This window comes from Manacus vitellinus, unplaced genomic scaffold (genome assembly GCF_001715985.3).
Source record: "Manacus vitellinus isolate BGI_N305 unplaced genomic scaffold, ASM171598v3 scaffold_4_pilon, whole genome shotgun sequence".
Lineage (NCBI taxonomy): Eukaryota > Metazoa > Chordata > Aves > Passeriformes > Pipridae > Manacus > Manacus vitellinus.
This window is the reverse complement of record NW_021940604.1, coordinates 43,108,461-43,129,011: the sequence shown is the minus strand read 5'-3', so window position 1 is coordinate 43,129,011 and position 20,551 is coordinate 43,108,461. Positions and strand designations below refer to the sequence as shown.

At 36.5% G+C, this 20,551-nt stretch overlaps 1 protein-coding gene across 1 annotated transcript in view; it reads left to right on the top strand.

The window, feature by feature from the left end:
* The window catches only part of PRIM2 (DNA primase subunit 2), a 97,073-nt gene that overhangs the window by 65,730 nt on the left and 10,792 nt on the right, over positions 1 to 20,551 (top strand). The window contains exons 10-11 of the mRNA XM_029962835.1: positions 17,557 to 17,683; positions 18,471 to 18,553. Coding sequence (XP_029818695.1) covers positions 17,557 to 17,683; positions 18,471 to 18,553 — 210 coding nt within the window. The remainder of the gene's footprint in view (positions 1 to 17,556; positions 17,684 to 18,470; positions 18,554 to 20,551) is intronic.

The following is a 20,551-nucleotide window of genomic DNA, read 5'->3' as shown; positions in this document are numbered from 1 at the left end:
GGAACACGTAACTCCAGTGTGCTTTAAAAATACTTGAAATACAAAAGTAATAAGATGACAAGACAAATGAAATAATTACAGTACATATGTAAAAATTATTTAATAGTTGAAAATAAAGTCCTTAGTCGTAAAGATCATTATAGTGGAGATCATTAATTGGTTGTTACTGGTTTCAGATATTTTTGTATGATTAGTCTGTGAATGTGAAAAGGAAGAGTTGAAAGATAATGCAGTACTTCAAACAAAGGAAAGAAGGGATGGAGAATCAGTTTCTTTGAGGGATTATTCAGTTACTTCTTTAGCTAATAGCTTGGAATCTTGGTTTTGATACAGATGGGAGACTTTAAGGCAGCCCATCACTTTTTGCTTTCTTTTGCTGTATATATACTTGTGATATATATTCTCTTTCTTAGCAGTAATTGGTGTATGGTGGTACAAAATGCTCTCTTCTAGTACTCTGATTATTTACTGCTGTGTACAGAAGAACAGTTGCTAGTTGTGCACTTCTGTGTTGAAAAATAATTCCTTTGATATTGCAATTTGATATGGCATTGGCTTTTATTATTGTTGCATATACTACTGAGGTGCATCTTATAACTGTACATGAGTTTGGGGGTTTATTTATTTAATAAATCTCCAGAACTTAAGTGTTACTAAAAATTATCCTGATGATAGAAAAGCTTTCTTGTCCTTGTGTCTTCTTATTGAAAAAAAGGCATGGCTCTTTAGCCCTTGTATTTTCGGACTCTTTCCTCAGATGTGGCGACGCTCAGGCTAGTGGAGCATCTCATTCTTTCTGACTCAGTTTTCCAAATCAACTTACTGCAGTTTCATATGGCTTGTTGTTTTCTATAGCAGTTGATCACAAATGGCAAGAAGCAGGTAGTTTTCTTGTGGTCAGAGATTCCTCTTCATCCCTTCCCCCTAGTGAAGGTCCTCATGACAAGCCATTTTGTTGGAAGAGGAAAGAGAAAAGTTTACACAGATTAAACCTTGATCAGAGTCTGTTGTTGGTAAAGAAACAAACCCTTGATAATTAAACTTTTGAACTTCAGTTGATTAATATTTTTTTAGATGTTTCTTCCACACATGATGATCTTGTATGAAACTGAGGACAGACAATGTGATGGCCATATAGTGCATCAATATGCAAAGGAATAAGTCTCCTACTCTTTTAAGTGATGAAACTTTGGGATGAAGATACGTCCCAATGAGATAGTTCCAGTGACTTGATTTTCTTGGCTCTTCAATTTTTTTTCCAGATGATCTTAGGGGGTTCTTGAGTCTGGAGTTAAGTGAGACTTTACCTTGATTGCAAACAGCTGGTGATGAATGTTTCTGCCAAGGCCAGCCAGAAATTCTGTGAGAGTAAGCCTGGACTTGAGATCTCATGAAATCCTTTCCAGCCTGAATTACCCTGTGATTCTGCAGACAAGTCTGAATCCAGGTGGAAGTACATTTTTGTGAGAGCCAGGCACTAGAGGGAGACAAGATTGTAAGGAATAAACAAATGTAATTTATAGATATACATTGGAAGTGCTTATGCTCTAATGCTTTGTCAGTCTATACAATTATATCATTAAAAAGCCCTGTGTATTTAAATGAAAATAGAAATAGACAATTGATAATCTGCCAGGTCAGTGCTTTTAAGCATGTACAACTATCCCCAGTTTATCCCAATCTGTCTCCAACTATTCCAATTTATAATGCGTGGTTCTTTAAAATAACCTCCACCTCCTCAAATCCCTAGGAATATTTTCTTTATCAATCAGTTGGTTATGTTTGGTTTTGGTATTTTACTTTCTCATTTGTTTGAGATTTGGGGGCTGATTTGCTGTTAGATTTTTATTTTTTACTTGCCCCCTTTATATTGGGTATTGCTGCCTACTATTTTGGGAACATCTTTTGATTCATAAATCAGAAAAGGATCTTTATTTTGTCGCATTTTTAATTTTAATTGAATGTAACTTGTTACTTTTATTCTTGAATTATTTAAACTTTACAAATCTGAAGCATGTTGAACAGCAAGCCTCCATATTTAATATCTAAGAGATAAAAGTTTAAATATAATTGAAATCCCTCTATGTGGATTAAAATCTCATTTTTAAAAAATTATACATCAGTCATGTAAATAGGTAGCCAGGCTTGAATTCTCCTGAGATAAATAAAGGCTACTATAGAACCTGAAAAAAAATGTTTTTTCTCTTCTATGATATATTAAAAAAATGTTTAATAAATATGCAACATGTATTAGCTGTAAAATCTCCTGAATTCACTACAAGTGGAGTAGTATGTCATGGTAATGAGGCATTAATATCGTAAAGAGCATTGTTCTTGCTTTCATCAGTTATCAGGGGTCTGGATATTCAATTTCTTGATTAAATTGTATTTTTGTGTTAAACTTATCATAAAATGAAAAATATTTTTTTTCCTTCCACCAGTGACTGTAAAAATTAGTTTCAGTAGAACCACTTGCTATCTGTATTTGTCTTTGGTAATTTGGAATTTATGATTTCATGCTCTAGTTGTAGTGAGGTAGAAAAAGTGGATTTTAAAGATTTTGAGTGAATAATTTTTAGTATTTATTGGTAAAATTACATTCCATTTGCAACATTATTATATGTTGAATTCTTTAGCTGAATGAAAATAAGCTTCAATTGCCATTAAAATTGGGTTATTTTTGGCATAATGTCTCATAGTATGTGTGTTAATTCTAAACAAGATTGTTGCAATCATATATTATCATTTTTATTTAAAGTTGTGTTTTATAGGTGGGAACTTGTCCTTTGTGTGCTGTGCACATCCATTTGTGCTTGCTAGCATTCTACTCCCTTCTCTTTTAGAGGGTTTCAGAATTTTGAAAGCTTATCTGAGTACTGCTAACATATTACTGACACACTGGTCTGCATGACTTAGTTTCTGTCAGTTTGTTTTGTATACCTATTGACCAAAGCAGTAGGAAGGAGATCTGTCATGGATTCTGGAATCGAGAGGACTGAGAACGCACACTCACAGGAGTTGCATTTGATTGTATTCCAAGAAGCAGAATGCTGAGGGACCTGGCTTAGTGGTGGATTTGGCAGTGTTAGGTTTATGATTGGACTCGATCTTAGAGGTCTTTTCTATCCTAAATGATTCTGTCGTCATACTTGAATAACTTCTTGCAGAGTACTGTTAAATTCTGCTAAGTCATCTGCTAAGATTCCTCACTGACTGTATCAAATGTATATATGATTAGCAGTGCCTGTAAAGATATAACCCTGGCCCTTGGCTAAGGGGAAGTCCCTATTAGCGCTGTCAGTGTTACTTCTATTTAGTCATGTGGACACAACCACTCTGTAAAGACTGCAGAAAATTAGCTCATGTAATCAGAGCTAGAGATAACTTTGTGCTTCCTGTTTAATTAAACATTGTGAGATCAAATCAAAATAAAGTTTGCATCAGATATTGATTTTTATTAGGACTTAGATACAAATAATAGTATGAAATTGCTGTCATTAAAATAACATGCCATCTTGTATTTATGGATGCCTGATAGGATTAATGATACAAGTTTTATAAAGCAGTTGGTACGATTCTGCTTTCCTGACAGATAAAAAATTCTGACTTTGATGCAAAGGGATTTACCAGCAGCATCTACATTGTTCACAGTCTTCACACAAATATATGCAAGTTTGTAGGTGTTACTGCTCTGGTCTCTTTAATAAACTAAAAATATAGACTTGTTCTGTGGCTGTTCGTCTTATAGTTTATTTTACTTTTATTTCCAAATTAGACAAGTAAATTAAGCACATCGTAGCTCTGGCTGACATATAGGAAGTCAGATGATGAGAAATCAGATGTGAATATAAGATCAGGTATTCTTTGTGATGCTTGGTGGAAGTGTCCTACCTCTTACTTCAGGAAAATAAGATGAAAGTAATACATTTTTTCACCATTCTTGCCCATAAGCTATGTACATCGTCATCCCTGAAAAGGTACTGTTAACTTATAACTTTATGTAAACATAAATATATAAACAAACACACAGACTCACCCCCCACCTCCCAGTGGTAGATGCTGTTTCAGTTCCTTTTGGCGGGTGAATAATCTGCAACTTCATTTGGTACTGTTTTCTTTCAGTGTGCATTAGAATTTTGTTTTGACTGCCACATCTGGAGTTCTGAGCTCTATAAGGAATAAAACCAAACCAAACACTTCTTTACCCCTTACTTGTAGGGATTTATTTTACTTCAAACAATACTGCCTGACCTTTGAAACCCAAGATTTATCAAAGGATGCTAAAATGGAAGTGTCTTTGGGCCATAATTACGTTTTAATTATGCTCTGTAGCTAATGTGGATGCATATTAAGCTCAGTCATATTTCTGTGTATTTCCCTCTGAAACTTTCTTTTCTCAAGTCTCAAATTACAAATCAGCATATCAGTGTATCTTACAGTTATCTAAGCTTATTGAATATTGATAAAAATCCATTTCAGTGTCATTTTATATTTTAATTTTTTGTTACAGAAACTTTGTTTTTTAAAAAACCTTATAATTAAAAAAGTGTTAGTTTTTGCATAATAGATTCAAAATCTTAAAGCAGTATTTCTTAAAAGAAATGGACTTGTTATAAAACCATTATTTTTCACCTTATTTTTGTTTCATGGGTGTTATTCTAATAGACCATCTGATGATACAGACTAGGAAACATAATACAATATTAAACTATGATATACATGAAGGTTATTGTGTGGGCACATAAATAGGGATCACAATAATAAGTACTATGGTGAAAATGTGTGCTCTTTCACTCCAAGCACGCGATTGTGCTTTTCAATTTTCTTAATTATTCTAGTTAAAACTGGAATTCTCCAGTCTTTGTTGTGAAGCCAAAGTTATGGTGGCATTTTCCCATGATTATTCACTTTAAAGTACTTTCATTTGTTCAGCTTTTTTTTAACCTGTTAAAAATGTATCTGCCTTTACTTTTGATTTTCAGTTTTCATCATATGACTTGCATTAAAAGGGAAAATTTTGGACAGTCTTGCAGCCTGTGGCATGTCTTGAGGACAGAGAAGAGCTCTAGCTACATAATTGCTCTTCCAGGACATCAATTACAGTGCTGGCATAATTTTAGTGATGTTTTTAACTGTACTAGCTACCGTAAAAAGAAATAGGATCAGTTTTTGTAGTTGTTACATATTAGGCACCAAAATCTATGTTTAGTAAGCTAATGTATGAGCTGATTAGTGATAAGGTTCTTGCACTGAAAAGAGTGAAAGCAATAATTATCTTTCCTGTACTAAAACTAATTTAGATCAGAATCTGCTCTCTTATGACTTGTTTTATTCCCAGCAACACACATTGCTGTAGATATTCCATGCTGTAGTGTCTTTTTAGAATTGTATGTATAAAAACAGATGTTGAAGCCAGACCTTGAATTTTGTAAGATTCCTTTTGTAGTCTTGAACTGCTTGTCAGTCTTGCACTTTATTATAGGTGTAGAAAGACTGTGTACTTGTCAGAAGAGGTTTCTCTTTTATTGGCACTCACAGCAGCAGCGAGAAAGTCATTCCATGACATTTTAAGAAAAGTAATGGATGGATTTACCTATCTGGTTGATAAATTTCTGTGTTGAGGGATTGTGAAGGATCTGAATGTCACCAAATATAGAACCTTTAGCTGGGTCTTTCGAACATCTTAACCATACAGCTCTCTCTCTAGCCATCTGCTGAAAAATACCTGTGGTATGTTGCCACACACACCACCAGTTATTGTACTTAAGCTCTTTGGCTATTTACCCCAAGTAAGACTGGGGATAACTGGCTTTGAGATGCAAATCTTTTGGTCTGTATCACCTGAATGGCAAGCTGAATTGCATAGCAGGTCTCTTCCAGTTGAGTTCCTCTGCTTTTTGAACAGAAAAGTTTCGATAGAATAGTTTCTCAATCTTGATATAATTGTTTATAAGAATATTTTTAAATTATTTTATTAAGCATTCAAATAAACTAACTTCCAAAGCAAATCCCAGAATCCTGTATACTTTGCCTTCTTGTTTGATAATGTCTGTGTAATTGTTGTAATATCATATAACTGTCATATTCCATCTGTCTATATTCAGCCAGTAAATTATGGCTGTATTTCATATTCGGTCATCCAGAAAAGCAGCATGTTGTATCAAATGTGCACTCTGCTGATATACCACAGTAGGCACAATGTAAATAAAAATGTACTTTTGCTTTCAGAATTAATTTAACATTCTGCCACGTCTTTAAAATCTGCTGATGAATAAAGACAAAACAGCTCATAGATTATTTGTTCTATGCACAATTGTGTTTTGAAAATTTAATATATTGATTTAGGAAAGTGAAATTACCATGATATGGCTTAAGTATTTCAACATGATAGAGGTTACTACTTCTTGAAAGAAGTTTGTGTTCTGATTTTGTATGAAATGTACAATGCTATTTAGCTGTGACACTGAATTCTTTGTAATGTGGTGTGCTCTGAGCTTTTACTGTTTCCTGTATCTCTCTTTAAGTCCACTCAGAAAGGAGAAAAACACAATGTCCCTCAAATATAATTTGGTTTTTTTTGTTTTCTTTTTCTTTTCTTTTGGTTCCCTGCTGCACATGTGGGAGCAGAAGCATGTGGTCTTTATGGCAAGTTTTATGTTTAAATGCCAATTATTTTCTTTTTCTGATTCATCTACTTAATGGAGTTGGGTTTGGTGCATCAGAACTGGGGCAATACTAGTGAAACTCTAAGTAACTTTTTTTTAAAAAAGCAATTACAATAGTTGGGCTCCTTCTTGTACTTTGTTACCAGAGTTATTTCCCTGGTTTTAGAGCTTTACAGCAGGCACTATAAAATTAAGTGCGTGTTACTTCTGAGTAACAGAAGTTACTTCTGAGCCAGACCTTCTTTATTCTTCTGTTCCCATTCTCCCTGCAGTCAGGTAATCTTTTAGTCAAGTCATCTTTTAATGATGAATTAACAAAAGTTTAAAAAAAAAAGATAGGAAAATAGTCTTGTGTATTTCTAAAACAAGCTTTCTTCTGTCGAACGCAGAAAGGCTTTTGTCATAATTGCAGTCTAGAGTTCAAATACATCTTGATTATAGTGCATTTTACATAAGATAGAATATAAAATGTTCCTTATATGTAAGCAGTTCTCTTTATTATGACAGCAAGGGCTCCTCTCTGCTTTTCTTCACTTTTGTTTTCCTTGATCATTATCTTAAAATGTAATTTTGTCTTTTATTGGGCTGTTAATAAAAAAAAAATCTGTTTTTACAGCAGAGTTTTTACAGAGAGAATGCCAGCAATCTTGAGCCAAACTATGCTGTTTGGAGAGCTCCAATATCTAGCATCATCACACAGAGGCTAATATCTCTCTATGTTCATAGGGGTTGACAAACATCAATTATCCATGTATGGTTTTGTGTTTTAATGCCTTTTTTCATTCTTTTATTACTGCATCAAAAAAGTTAAGTCTACATGTTTCTAGGGTACACTTAAGGAATACTTATCAACCTGAGGAAATATATTAATTACTCAGCCTCCTTGTAGTTTTATTTTAAGAATTATTTGATTTTTTTTTTCCGGTGATCAATTTATCTAGAGCATCCTAGCAAAGGTGAATTGCAGCTCTTACCAGGAGCACTCTTCAAGAGCAGGCCAATATGCACTGTTCACTTGGGCTCATTTCTGGTGCTGTGCTTTGAAACATCTGTTGTTTTAATACCAAGAGTCCTGTTCAAAATGTGGCAAGTCCTTCTAATTGAGATTGTCTGGAATGGCCAAGACAATTTTTCCTCAGACCTTCTCTCATTTGTGAGTTTTTCTTCCGCTGTCCCAACAACCTGGGAAGTCCTCATGTCCTGCTAAATTTTCAAATTGTAGTATAGGTACTTGGATAGCTTTGATTTCTGGTATGCTCTTTCTCCTTCCTTATGAGGAAAACTACTATCCCTAGAATGAAGGAGCCTACTATGCCAGACTGTTGAGTTAAACGATAACAATTGGACATGGTAACATTTTGGACTATTTTTCAAGAAGCAGATATTTTAAGTACCTCAGGTATGAGCTGGAACCAAAAGTAGGGACTTTACTCTAAATCTCTTCCAAAATCCATTCCAGATTTGGCCTATTGCAGACCTATCTGGTCTGATAAAGGGTGTCTTCTCATCCCTATCCTTGAAGATGTTGTGATGGACTAGTGAGAATAATAAACCCTCTGTCAGCGTGCAGCTTGAACGTCACATCCCAGTCCTGCATTTTATTGCTGGTTAGTCTTATAATCAGAGTCTAACTGGATGCATTTCATGTTTCTTCACAAAGTGACACGTCTCCACGCTGACATCCATTTTCTTTCCTATTCTTTCCCCATATGTTTAGGTTTTTATTGTACATGTTAGTCTGGGTTACAGTATATGCTACAGCATATGGTCATAGTATCATGAGCTACGTGAGTCTGTAAATACGTTACGTGTTCACTGTGCTCAAATAAAACTACAGAACATTATATGGGAGTGTTCTTGTTTTGGGTATTGATACAACTTGAATAAGCAGTAGGAAATCAGTTTTTAGACTTTGCAGGGGTCCCTTGACTGTCTTCATGCATCTTCTCTGGAAACTTCTAATACATGCTGCTGTGGTATACATATAAGGAAGGATTTCTCCAAGTTTTAATACAGACTTACTGAATTTCTTTTCTTGAATTTTTCCTTGGTATACATATTCTTTACATTTGGATTATAAGCTGCCATTATGATCAGTAGAGATCTAGCCTATACAGTCAATAGTGTTGTGGTGGAGAATAATTTATTTAACGAGCCCCTAGCTGCCTATGTTAGGGCAAATGGAATTGCTCCCCAGACTCCTCTGATTGCATTGACCTCCACTGACAATAATGGGAGACGTCTGGATGTAGATGTCTGGAGCTGAATCTTATTCCTGTAGATGCAAACAATTAGTTACTGTTCTACTTCTGTTTCACTTTCTTAGATATTTTTTGTTGTACCGCATGCCAAATTTCTGTCTACTCTGCAATCCGTTAATGCTCTTACACCTCTCTTGGTGATAATGCTTTTTGTGTTTTCCTTTGCCATTGATTGTTTTGGGGACTCTTATTCTCTATCTGCCACTTCTGATAACATGAATAGCCCGTTTACTTTCTCCCTTACCTTCTGCTGAAAGATAAACTTTCAAATTACATCTGTTAACTTCTTTGAATATTGAAATGTGAGAAAAACCGATTGAAAAACATCAGCAGAAAAATCTGAACGGCATTGGTGTACTTGTAATTGATGGAATACCAGGAGAGTGGAGGGGGTTTTTTTATTTAACTGAATGAGATTCCTTGCTTTAGAACTTGTTTATTAGGTTTTGTTTTTTTTTCATCTTACGTCAAACTATCTAAACGAGTTTGTTAGGGAGTAAATACTTAGTAAAGAATTCAAGATTGTTCTCTGATATTAAACCTTAATAGTTCCTTAAAACTGTAGAGGTGGTCTGCAGAAATCTGTTGAAAGTTAAACATGTTTACAGTAGTCGGGTTTCAGTGTTCATTTGTTATTTGAAGGAAAGTGCCAATATATTTTTATAGATACTTAGGAAAAGCACAATATCTCTTATGGTGCTGTCAAATATTGCCATTTTAATTCAAGTGTTTCAATTCTTGTTGAAAATTAAATTTAATATTGTGTTCTATTTAAAAACGAAGCAGCAGAAGTTCTCACTGCCAGTTCAGTGTTAATTACCATCTAATACATTTATTTTCTTGCTTAAGGATGTGATTATGAAAGGCGGGTCCTGCTTGACCAACCACATCTTCTTCTATGACAAAGTGACTCAGAGGATGAGGGAAAAGCTGTGGATGTTGTCTACGTAGTATTTAGTAAAGCCTTTGACCATTTCCCACAGCGTTTTCCTGGAGAAACTCAGACTCATAGCTTGGGCGGGGACACTGTGTGCTGGTTTAAAGGTAAACCAACAGGGGAAATGAACTCAACTCAAAGGAGAGATTATAAGTCAGAATAACAATTTAATAAAATAATACACTAAATACGATTATATAGACAAACAGTTGGTTTTAACCCACAAAACCCAAATGTATAACCCAGCACCCTGGGGCATGAACAGAGTGGTGTTCTTTGGGCCCCCTGAGTCCAAAGTAAAAGGAGAGGAAAAAACCTGCTGGTGAGAGTGCTGTTGCACTCTGGTCAAGAGTGGTGATTGCAGTCTGGTTGAAAAGTGGTGGTTGCAGTCCAGTCGAGAGTGGTGGTCTGCAGTCTGGTTGAGAGCAATGATCTGCAGTCTTCCTCTGGATCTCACGAGTGGTTAAAAAAGTCCCAAGACTCTAAGATTATTTATATCCTCCAGTTCAGGCAGGAATGCCCAGTACCTCCCTCAGGGCAGGGAGTTCCACGATGGGTGTGAGGACAGGAGCATTCTCTTATCTTGCAGGCCTCTTAACACCCAGTTTATAGCCTAAGGAGTCAGGCTGCTCTGGGCAGAGGGTGTAAATGGTCTATTGATACCAGTTTCTGGGAAATGGCATGGAAGGCTATAGAATACACAGTTTTGGGTTACACCCATCCAGTGATGAACTGGTCCCAGCTATTCTAACTAGGACACACTGCTGGGTAAAAAACTGGCTGGATGGCTGAGCCCAGAGAGTGGTGGTGAATGAGTTACATCCAGCTGGAAGCTAGTCACAAGTGGTGTTCCCCAAGGCTCTTTGTGAGGGGAAGAGGAGGGGCAGACAGTGATCACTTCTCTGTGGTGACCAGTGACAGGACCCGAGGGAACAGCCTGAAGTTGTGTCAGGGGAGGTTTATGTTGGATATTAGAAAAAGATTCTTCACCCAGAGGGTGGTTGGGCACTGGGACAGGCTCCCCAGAGAAGTGGTCACGGCACCAAGACTGACAGAGTTCAAGAGGTGTTTGGAAATTGTGTACCTAAATTGTACTTAGGTAAGTTATATTAAGAAAAGCTTAAACTGCTGTAAATAAAACCCCACAGTATCATATTTTTGCTAGTTCATCAACCATGCAGCTTACACTTGTGTGTAGTATACAACGTGTCTGATTTCCTTGGGGTAGATGAAGCCATCTCCAGGGCAAAGTGGTTTTTGCCTCATGAGGTTTAGAAATACTGAAATTGAAGGGGAAGAAGTTTCTTGTACTTGCTGTGAATTGGTCTGTGCTGACTGCCACACAACTTTCTAGTTTTCCAGCTCAAATTTAGCTCCTGACTCAGATCTGTGCCCTTAAGGTAGAAATTGTGCTATGGGTTGATAATTTAGGGTAAATTTTTGTTGTTGGTAGATAGAGAAGCATTTATTTTTGCTCCTAAATGACAACTGTGCTTGATGATCTCAAGTTGAGGTTATTTTAAGAATGAGCTTAAAAAAAAGTTGCTTGGATGAAGATATGCCAGCTAAGCAGTGTCAACGGTAATGATTTGAGCAACTACCTGGGAAATTAATGGAAAAGTGAACCAATTATTTCAGAAGATATGCAACTATGTGTGATAAATTTATGAATTTGATGCTGTTATCTATAGAGGCTCAACAGTTTTAGACAGGAAATTACCCAATGACTGTTCAAAAAAAAGAGGTGTTAAACCATTTGTTTGCAGAGTTGGAACTAATCTGGTGGTCAGCCAAGAAGCTAGACAAAATTAATGCAGTCATTTTGCTCAGTTGTTAGACTTCAAATAAATAAATATCCCAGTACTGTAAGGAACAGATGCATAAAAACTTACATGAGTATACAAAAGTAATTTTAACTGAAAGTTTCGTGGAAGTGTGAACCTAAGCATGCAGGGCTTGAAAGACATGTCAGCAAATTATTTTTCATCCTCATATGCATGCTGAATATCAGAATTGATAACAAAATTTGTATCTTTCCAGATACAAATGTGCAGATATGACAAGTGATATAAGGAAGGTAACTGTCAGTGATGACATGATGCTTATTGTTTAGTGACTGGAGTGCCTTGGGAATGTTGTTTCTTGTTGTTCTCCTTTGGAAGAGTATTCATTTATATCAAACTGATAATTCCGAGGCACACATGACCCATCCTTCACTGCTTTGTTTGATGAAAACTTTTCTTCAAAGGAGAGCATACACCTGCCAAATGGTCCATTTGATGTACATCCTCATTCCATATCTCAAGATCTTGTATGCGTTTATGTGAAACTAGCATTTCCTTAAGTTCCTATCTGGAACCTGGTAGCCTGGTATTAGGCTATACCAATTGCAGATTTATAGCTTATACATATATACCCATATTGTCCTTGGTTTGGCCAGGACTTGGTTAATTTTTTACAGTAGCCAAGAGGGGGATGTGGCTAAGGCCCAGATGTTATTTGATACCACCTCATGGCTTTGCAAGGAGTGGGAATAAGGGACTCTTGCTCCCGAGAAGGAGGATGTGGTTTCAGGCTGGGAGAAGGCGTGGTGGGGAGGAGCCAGTTGGTATTTGTCGTGAGTGTATTCAGTGTGGCTGACATGGAATTCATTTCCTCATAGCAGCCCTCAGAGTGCCGTGCTTTGCATTGGTGTCTAGAAGGGTGTTGATAACACACCAGTGTTTTGGTACTGCTGAGCAGAGCACCCACAGCATCAGCACTGTCTCTTGACATTCCTCCCCCTGCACACCCCATTGAAAGGAGGGAGGACGGAGGGACGGGCAAGATCCTGGGAGGGGACACAAGGAGACCAAATGACCCAAACTAAGCAAAGGGATATTCCATACCATACGACCTCAGCTCAGATATAAAAGGAGGAGGAAGGGGGGGAGGCATTAATTGTTTACAGTGTTTGCCTTCTGGAACAACCACTCCATGTGCAGAAGCCCTGCTTCCCAGGAAAATAGCCAAACACCGCTTGCTAATGGGAAGTAGAGAATAAACCTTGTTATTTTCCTCTTCACTTGTGCACATGCAAATTTTCTCTTTTGCTTTGGTAACCTGCCTTATTCCAATCTACAGGTCGTTTTACATCTTATTCTTTCCCCCTTGTCAGGTTGGGAAGGGAAGTGATAGAGCGTCTTGGTGGGCACCTGGCGTCCAGCCAAGGTCAACCCACCACAGCAGGTTTTCTGTGTAGATCATTTCTTTATCTTACACTTTATGTTATTAGTATTGGTGTGTTACTATTTGCTTTCATATCTCATTGCAGTCAATTGTTCTTATCTCACCCCGTGACTTTCACCTTTTGTGCCTCCAATTCTCAACTCCATCCTGCCAGAGTGGGAAGAGGGAGGGTAAAAGGGGGAGCAAGTAAAAGTGTGGTTTGGATTCTCTTTGGGAGAACTGAATTGGGGAGTAACGTTCCTAAACCATGACACTCACACACACACACACACACACACACACACACACACACACACACACATATATATATATATATCCCTTTTTATTTATGCCTTAGTTTATGACTTGTATATATTCTAGTGAAGGCTACCTAATACAGTATGTGTGTCTTAACTAATATTTATTAGGCAAGTGAATCTGCTTCATTCTGATACTCCTGTGAATATACCACATAAAAGCAAAATGTAACTTCCTTTCTACAGTACACTTATCAATACCCAGTGAACAGTCCTGCAAACCTCCTTCATTCTGACTTTGGACTATTGGTTTTGTCCTATTAATCAGTGCTAAGAGCTTAGTTTCTTATAGGGATAAGAAGTCTAAGAAAGCCTCAGTGCCATCAGGATGCAGAGTATCATTAGTACATTCAGTACCGTACACTGGACACCTCAGTTCATTACAGCAAATGCTGGTGCATAAAACCTCAAAACTACTCACTTGTCTGATCTGAAGTGCACTGCTGATGACATCACATTCATCCTACAGCCATACTTGAAGGAAAAAGAAGTCCTCAAAAAACACTGTCTTCAGCGATCAGGTTAAACCTTGGAGAGTTGACTTGCAGTCTTTTAAAACAAAAGTTCACGCTGCTGCTAATGCCTAGGCTTGCACATTCCAAGATCAAAGTGACAATTTTTGGTAGGGCTGTCTTTGCCTCAGCTTCTTGGCTTCAGTGTGAACCAGTTCACTGCTTAAATGAGACATATTTCTTGATCACTTTCTCCCTTGCCAAAGCTGTGGCCCATCCACCCAGCACATAAATTATAAATGCATTGCAGATTTTGGAAAGCTCAGAGAGCTAAATAGAGGCAAAATAACTGAGGTAGTCGAGATGTGGCTATACAGTTAAAAAGTTGCAGAGAATCCTTGCTGTCAAGTGTGACCAGCAGTAGATAGTACATGTAGATAGTGACTAGTACATGTAGATACTCAATAGTGTAATGATGTTGCTTTAGTACTGCTGTTTTATTGTAACTTTGGCAGTAAGTTTCCATTGATATTTAGCATAGACTGTGGTGGGATGTATAGGTATACGTGTTTTTAGAATAATTTTTTGGGTTTGTGTTGTTTTCTTTTGTCTCAGTGGAAACTGTCACACAGAGTACTAGGGAAATGTACATGCTCCTGCAGCATTATTATTATTGAGCAAGTTCATATCAGGCTTCAATAAGAGCCTGATTTTTCTTATAAAAATCACAAAAAAATTTTTGGGATTTTTCAAATCACTAATTTGAGTTTGACCTTTTACAGGTTTTTGCTATAATGCTCTTATAGTAGATTACAGTTAGAATAGACAGTGATAGTTTTATAGGGTTTTAAGCTATTTTTCCAAAATAGTTTAAAACCAAACAATTTATAAGCAGTTAGAATGACCCTGCAAACACCTACATGCATGAAATGTGCTGTGCATAATTTATTTCTGCATATTTTGGACAAGTCTAACTTTACCTTGGTGCTTTTGCTAGCAAAAGGTGTTGCTCCTCCCATTTTTTTCTGGTTTATGCACATCCTAGAGTGATAGTATTAGGAAAGAATGAGGCTGATCATTGAGTTAGTTCCCCAGAGAGATCTGTTCCGCAGGATGTGTTTTCTGTAATGAAATGCCACAATTCGTGGTTTGTTCCCACTGAGGATGACCACACAGCCTGTCAGATACTGGCCCTGCTAAAGTCCTGTTTACTTGATCAATGATAAGAAGAGCTGAACCACAAGGATGAGAGAGCTCTTAGTGAAGCAACTAAACGCGTGTGCCAACCTGCACCGTGTAGCTGTGTCATTCTCTGCCACTGCAAAAACTCTTGAGCACCAAACAGGATTACAAGAAAGCAAGGAGAAAATATCCAACCTGTTCCAAGGCTGTGTTGTGTTATTGTGTAGCTGTTGTTTCTATTTACTGCAAGAGCTGCTTCTCAGCATAAAGTAATGAGTTAGGTAGTAAAAGTAATTTCTGTGGGCATTAAGGCAAGTGATGTGAAAAGTACAGCTCAAGATTTTTGTACACAGAACTGTTAAAGAGGGGTGTTAATTTTCTGGGAAACTAAGCACTACATCCTGAAGCATTCACAATTTGCTTTTCCCTTGAAAAAAAATAATTTAGTCTAATTTAATTGCTTGCTCAAATATCCTTCGTTAAGCAAATGAAATGTGTTTTCATTCATCTTTTGTAAAGGAGGAAAGATTCCAGAGTTTCTGGGTAGAAGAATAGGTGGCTACAGGAGTACAGATTCCATATTCAATTTACCAGATTCACGCAGGGGTTAGAAATTAAAATACATATGTCTTTCTGTTTGATATTTGCTGGTTTTCGGCAGGACTTGGCCCTGCTGCTGCCCCGTGAAGGGGAGGGGAGCTGTTTCTCCCAAGCCTTTTGAGTATATGCACACACCTAGAGCAGATCCTCATTCAGTTGTGCTCTTCCTTCTAGTGAAGAGATGGTAAGCCCAGCTCTGTTGCTATCAAAAGTAGTGTTCATTTACTATTCAATCACGCAGTTCTTTCGTCTTCTGAGCAAAAAGGTTGACTAAATAGGAATGCTGGATTCTGCCTGTGGCTATGCTGGAGAACAAAATGCTGTTTTCTCTCTTTCTTTTCTTTCCCTTCCCGCTTTTTAAAAAAATCTTTTAAAGTAGAGTAAAGTCACTTTGTCAAATGCACAGTGAGGACTAATTAGTCAATGTTTGTTCAGAGCTTTGGATGTCTTAAGCCTTATTTGGGATGAGTGCTGAATATTAGCCATCTTCATGCATTGGCTTGATTATAACCAGCATCTTGATGGAGAAGGTTTTTTTTTTACCATTTAAATAAGGTGCAATTTAGGGTTTTATTCTCACTGTTGGTGTGTATTTTTATACACGTTTATCATGTACTTGCATATTAAGTTATAGATTTTTGGGTATCTATATTTTTAAAAAATTGGAGTGTTCTATATGAAGAAAAATACACTTATACACTTATATTTCTGTTTTATGTTTGACGTATTTTAGCTAGTCAAGGTATTTCATAGGTATTTGAATATTCTGAATTACTATTTGGACATCCTCCGACCAAACAGGGAACTTCTTTTATCTGTAGAAATGAGAGTATCCTTGCAGTTGCATGCCTGAATGATTTTGCTCAGTATATTGCATTGTCTTCTGTTAGTAAAATACTAGAGCCAGAGTAAAAAATTAATTTGAAGTGGTTGTTGAGAAGAAAACTTAAATTCTTGTGGGAATTGTCTAGATTCAGGTGCAGAATTTTACTTAAGGTTAATGCTAACATTTGGAATTGAGCAAGAGAAGAGATCTTTTATGTATTGTCAAGGGGTTTTTTGAGGCGAAGAGAGACTGAGCATGTGTGATTCTAAATATGATTCTTCATTATTTTATCATATTTGTGTTTTTTAGGACTAGAAATATGGTACTTGAACAAATGTTCCTTGATGTCTTAATGCAACTTAATGGAATCTGTATGTTAAGTAATCTGAGTCTACTATAGATTTTATATCACCTATTGCTATATAAAAAATAACATCAACTCGTGTAATTGAATGTTCTGCACAAGACTTATCTATAATGATGTATTGATAGCTCTGTGTTCAGCTGTTAAGATAAATATTTGATTACATCTGTATTACTTTAGATTTCATTTCGTAGGAGGAGTTGGCAGTCTATTGGTAGACAAAAGAGAAAATCTTTTTCATATCAGCAAAGTATGCTCCACTTTAGAATCTGATGAATTGAACTTCGGTGCTGAAGCAAAATATAGGTGAAGCATTATACTTTGGGAGAACAAGAATGTGAACCTGAGTAAAGAAATCTGTATGTCTGGGTTTTTTTTCCTGATAAAGCAGTCAATTTATGGACATTTGTGAAAGATTTTAAATTACGATGTTTTCTCCATTTACTGACGCTGTGGGCTTCAAAATTTATATCATCTTATATTTAAAGCCATTACAGCATCAGCTGAAAAGACCTTAAATCAATGCAGTTACACCCTTCTCCTGCCATGTGTCTGTAAAAAACGTATATGTTCATATGCAAGTTCATGTAATATAAAAACCAAAGCTAACAGCAAGCAACTAGATTTGTATTTTTCCTAGTTTGAGTACGTTTGGAAAATTTATTTTGTTATTTCATATTTTTATTTGCAGATCAGATAGAATTACTGGCACAATATGTAAATTTATTCTTCTATTTTTATTTAGTTTGACAAAGGATATGCTTACAGCATTCGCCACAGCTATGGCAAAGAAGGAAAGAGAACTGATTATACCCCATACAGCTGCATGAAGATTATCATGTCCAATCCACCAAGTCAAGGGGATTATCATGGTGAGTTCCTTAAGGAAAAATCCCAAATGTTTGCAAACAGCAGAATCCCTTGTCTGTTAAAGAGAGGTTACTCCATCCTATAGTCTTTTAAATTAAGTATTTAATTTCTAGACCCTAGTTGTTTTGAACTGTTCTCATTAGATCAGACTTGATAACTTCTCTTTTTATAAATGTTGCGTCATGCAGTTCTAGGAAACTTTAAATGTACAGGTGCTTTAAGAAATGACCAATTGGAGGTGTTCTGAGGTATGAGTTCAATTCTACAGGAATTCTGGAAAACCACCACTGACTTCACTGTTGTTATGCTAGTACTAAGTCATTCATTCAACTGTGTCTCAAAACTAATTCTGGAACAAAAAAATTCCACTGTTATTTAGGTGGTGGAACTTTATAAGGTATTCATAAAGAGGTATTTTTACAATGGACTGTGCTTTAAATTACTTGTCTATTCCTGGTTTTTTCCCATTATTAAATGTACCAGTGATATCATTGTTAGTAAGGAACTAACTTAAACCCTTTTCTTGTCAGTGAATGAGAATTGTGACCTGTTTATGGTGGGATATTTTATGTAACTCTTGAGCCTGTGGTACCCTGATAACTGTGCAGTAGAGTAATTATTTAAAGAAAAGAAAAAAAAACTAAGCAGTTGTACACATGGGTAATTAACTTTCCTATTAATAAGCTGTTAGGCAATTAGGAACAGCTTAGCTGGTCTCTTGAGTGCCTTACTGCACTAACTCCTGAGTAAACAGCCTTGTTTGTGAGCTTGCTTGTTTTTTACTGTCAGGGTGCCCATTCCGACACAGTGATCCTGAGCTACTGAAGCAAAAGCTGCAGTCATACAAGATCCCTCCCAGTGGAATAACTCAGGTAAGGCGTATTTTGCTTGACACTTTAATTAATAAGGCACTGATTTTCAATTTTACTTTCTGTTTGTGTTGGAATGCTATATGCAGTTTGTCAGTGTGTATTGTGAAATATTTCTTCTTATGAAAGGTTTAAACCAGAATCTTGGCTTTCTGGCTGCAGTGCTCCTGCTGACGTGATGATTATCGTCACCAGCTTTTATTGTTTAATATTATGAGTTGGTTTATTACTATGGTGGATACAATGTAGAATTTTGTTCTACTGCACTGATTAAAAAAAAAGTTTAAATTAATATGGCAGTGTTTTAGAGAATTTATTTTTACTCTTGCAGTGACTTGTGGATAACTACTGTGTAATCAGTAGACATATGTAATTGTTTTTTATAATAAACTTCTAAAACCCATACATTCTTAATCATCCATTGTGCTAACTTCCCTTAAATGACAAAAACACATGAAATGCCTAGTGAAATTATGTAGAGATTTTTATCAGCTTTTAATCACATAACATTAAGTTAAAAACCTACCTTGTATAGCAAGGACAATGTAGGAATTGGAACTTTGAGGTGTGTACTGAAGAACTGACTCCCATTCCTTGCTCTAGCAAGAGCTTAAGGCAATGAAAGGTTGCCATCATTTTCACTGGAGGAAGACATACGGGTTAGATTTAAGCTGAGACAGTTCACCAAACAGTTGTGTATATTAACTGCCTGAAACTGGCTTTAGGTCCCTGGGAAAAACCTGCTTTAAGTTGTTGTCTTGAGTTCATGTGGAGTGTCACCATTGCTTGTCAGGCGTCCAAAGACTGTTGAACTAGATAGAAAGGAATGTGAAAGTTCCACTTAAAGCAATCTCCCTTGGAAGAAATAATTAAGATACAAATAAAAAGAGAATAGTTTTAAAGAGTTTAGTGTTCACTCGTATTCATTCTTGACAAACTCTTGAAATACCCAGACTTTTTCCTAGTCATGTTTTTTCTTTTTTTTTTTTTTCATATTTTCTCCTGGTTCATATGAATAAGCCTCCATCTGTCTGACATGAGATATACTCTCCTTTGGCTTTTTTCCTTTTTATATGCATCAAAAATTGATGCCGGTCTGAGATTTTTATCCTGCTAATCATTGGAAAGATTGGTGAGGATTTACTGGTTTAGCAGCCTTCTGTATGTGTGGGTAGAATTTAGTAGAGGTTATTTCTTCAGTGAATTTGCACAGTAAGGCAGTATCTTTATACTTAACATAGTTCCTTATTTGATGTGAATTGTGTTTTTCTTTTTGTGTGTCTGTATTTTTTTTCCTTTGTAAAGTAGAATTGGAATTCACTAGGAGTCCTAAATTGTCTTACGAAAAGTGACTAAGAAAAACCGTTTCCATCAAGGTCTTCTTTGCCTGGAAATAGACACTGTCCTGTCCATGAATTTTGTGGTGCCTGTTTAAGTGCGGTCAGAATACAGGACTCTGCAGTGTCCACTCCTGGTGTTAAAACAAAACAAATCCAAAACAATACACCCTACACACACACTCAAATAATAATAATAAAAAAAAAAGTTGACTGGTTAGTTTTGTAGTGCTGTTGTTCTCAGTCGTCCGTTTCAAGGGCTGTTCCTACTCTTGGCATACACTCTTTCCTTTAAGGTTCAGAAGAATTTCTGAGTTATTCCCATACAGATAAAGCATTGTCTGGTGTGGGGTGGAAACAAACCCCATCCTCAAAGGGCTTTTCACACAGGACTAGGTGTGAAAAAGGAATGCTGGACCTTGGGATGATGGTGCAGAGCAAATACAACCAGACCTCACGTGCCTTCAGTAATCAGTTGGAGCATTAGATGGCTTTCATTGCGGCTATTTTGTAGTACTGTCAGTACTGAAAAAGTGATCAGAACATTTGAATATGTCAATGTTCATGCAGTGAATTGTCTAGATCCAACCTGCAGTCCATATTTTCTGAGGCTTTATCTTGTCTAAGATTCTATCTGCTGAAGTCATCTTCTGAAAGTAATACA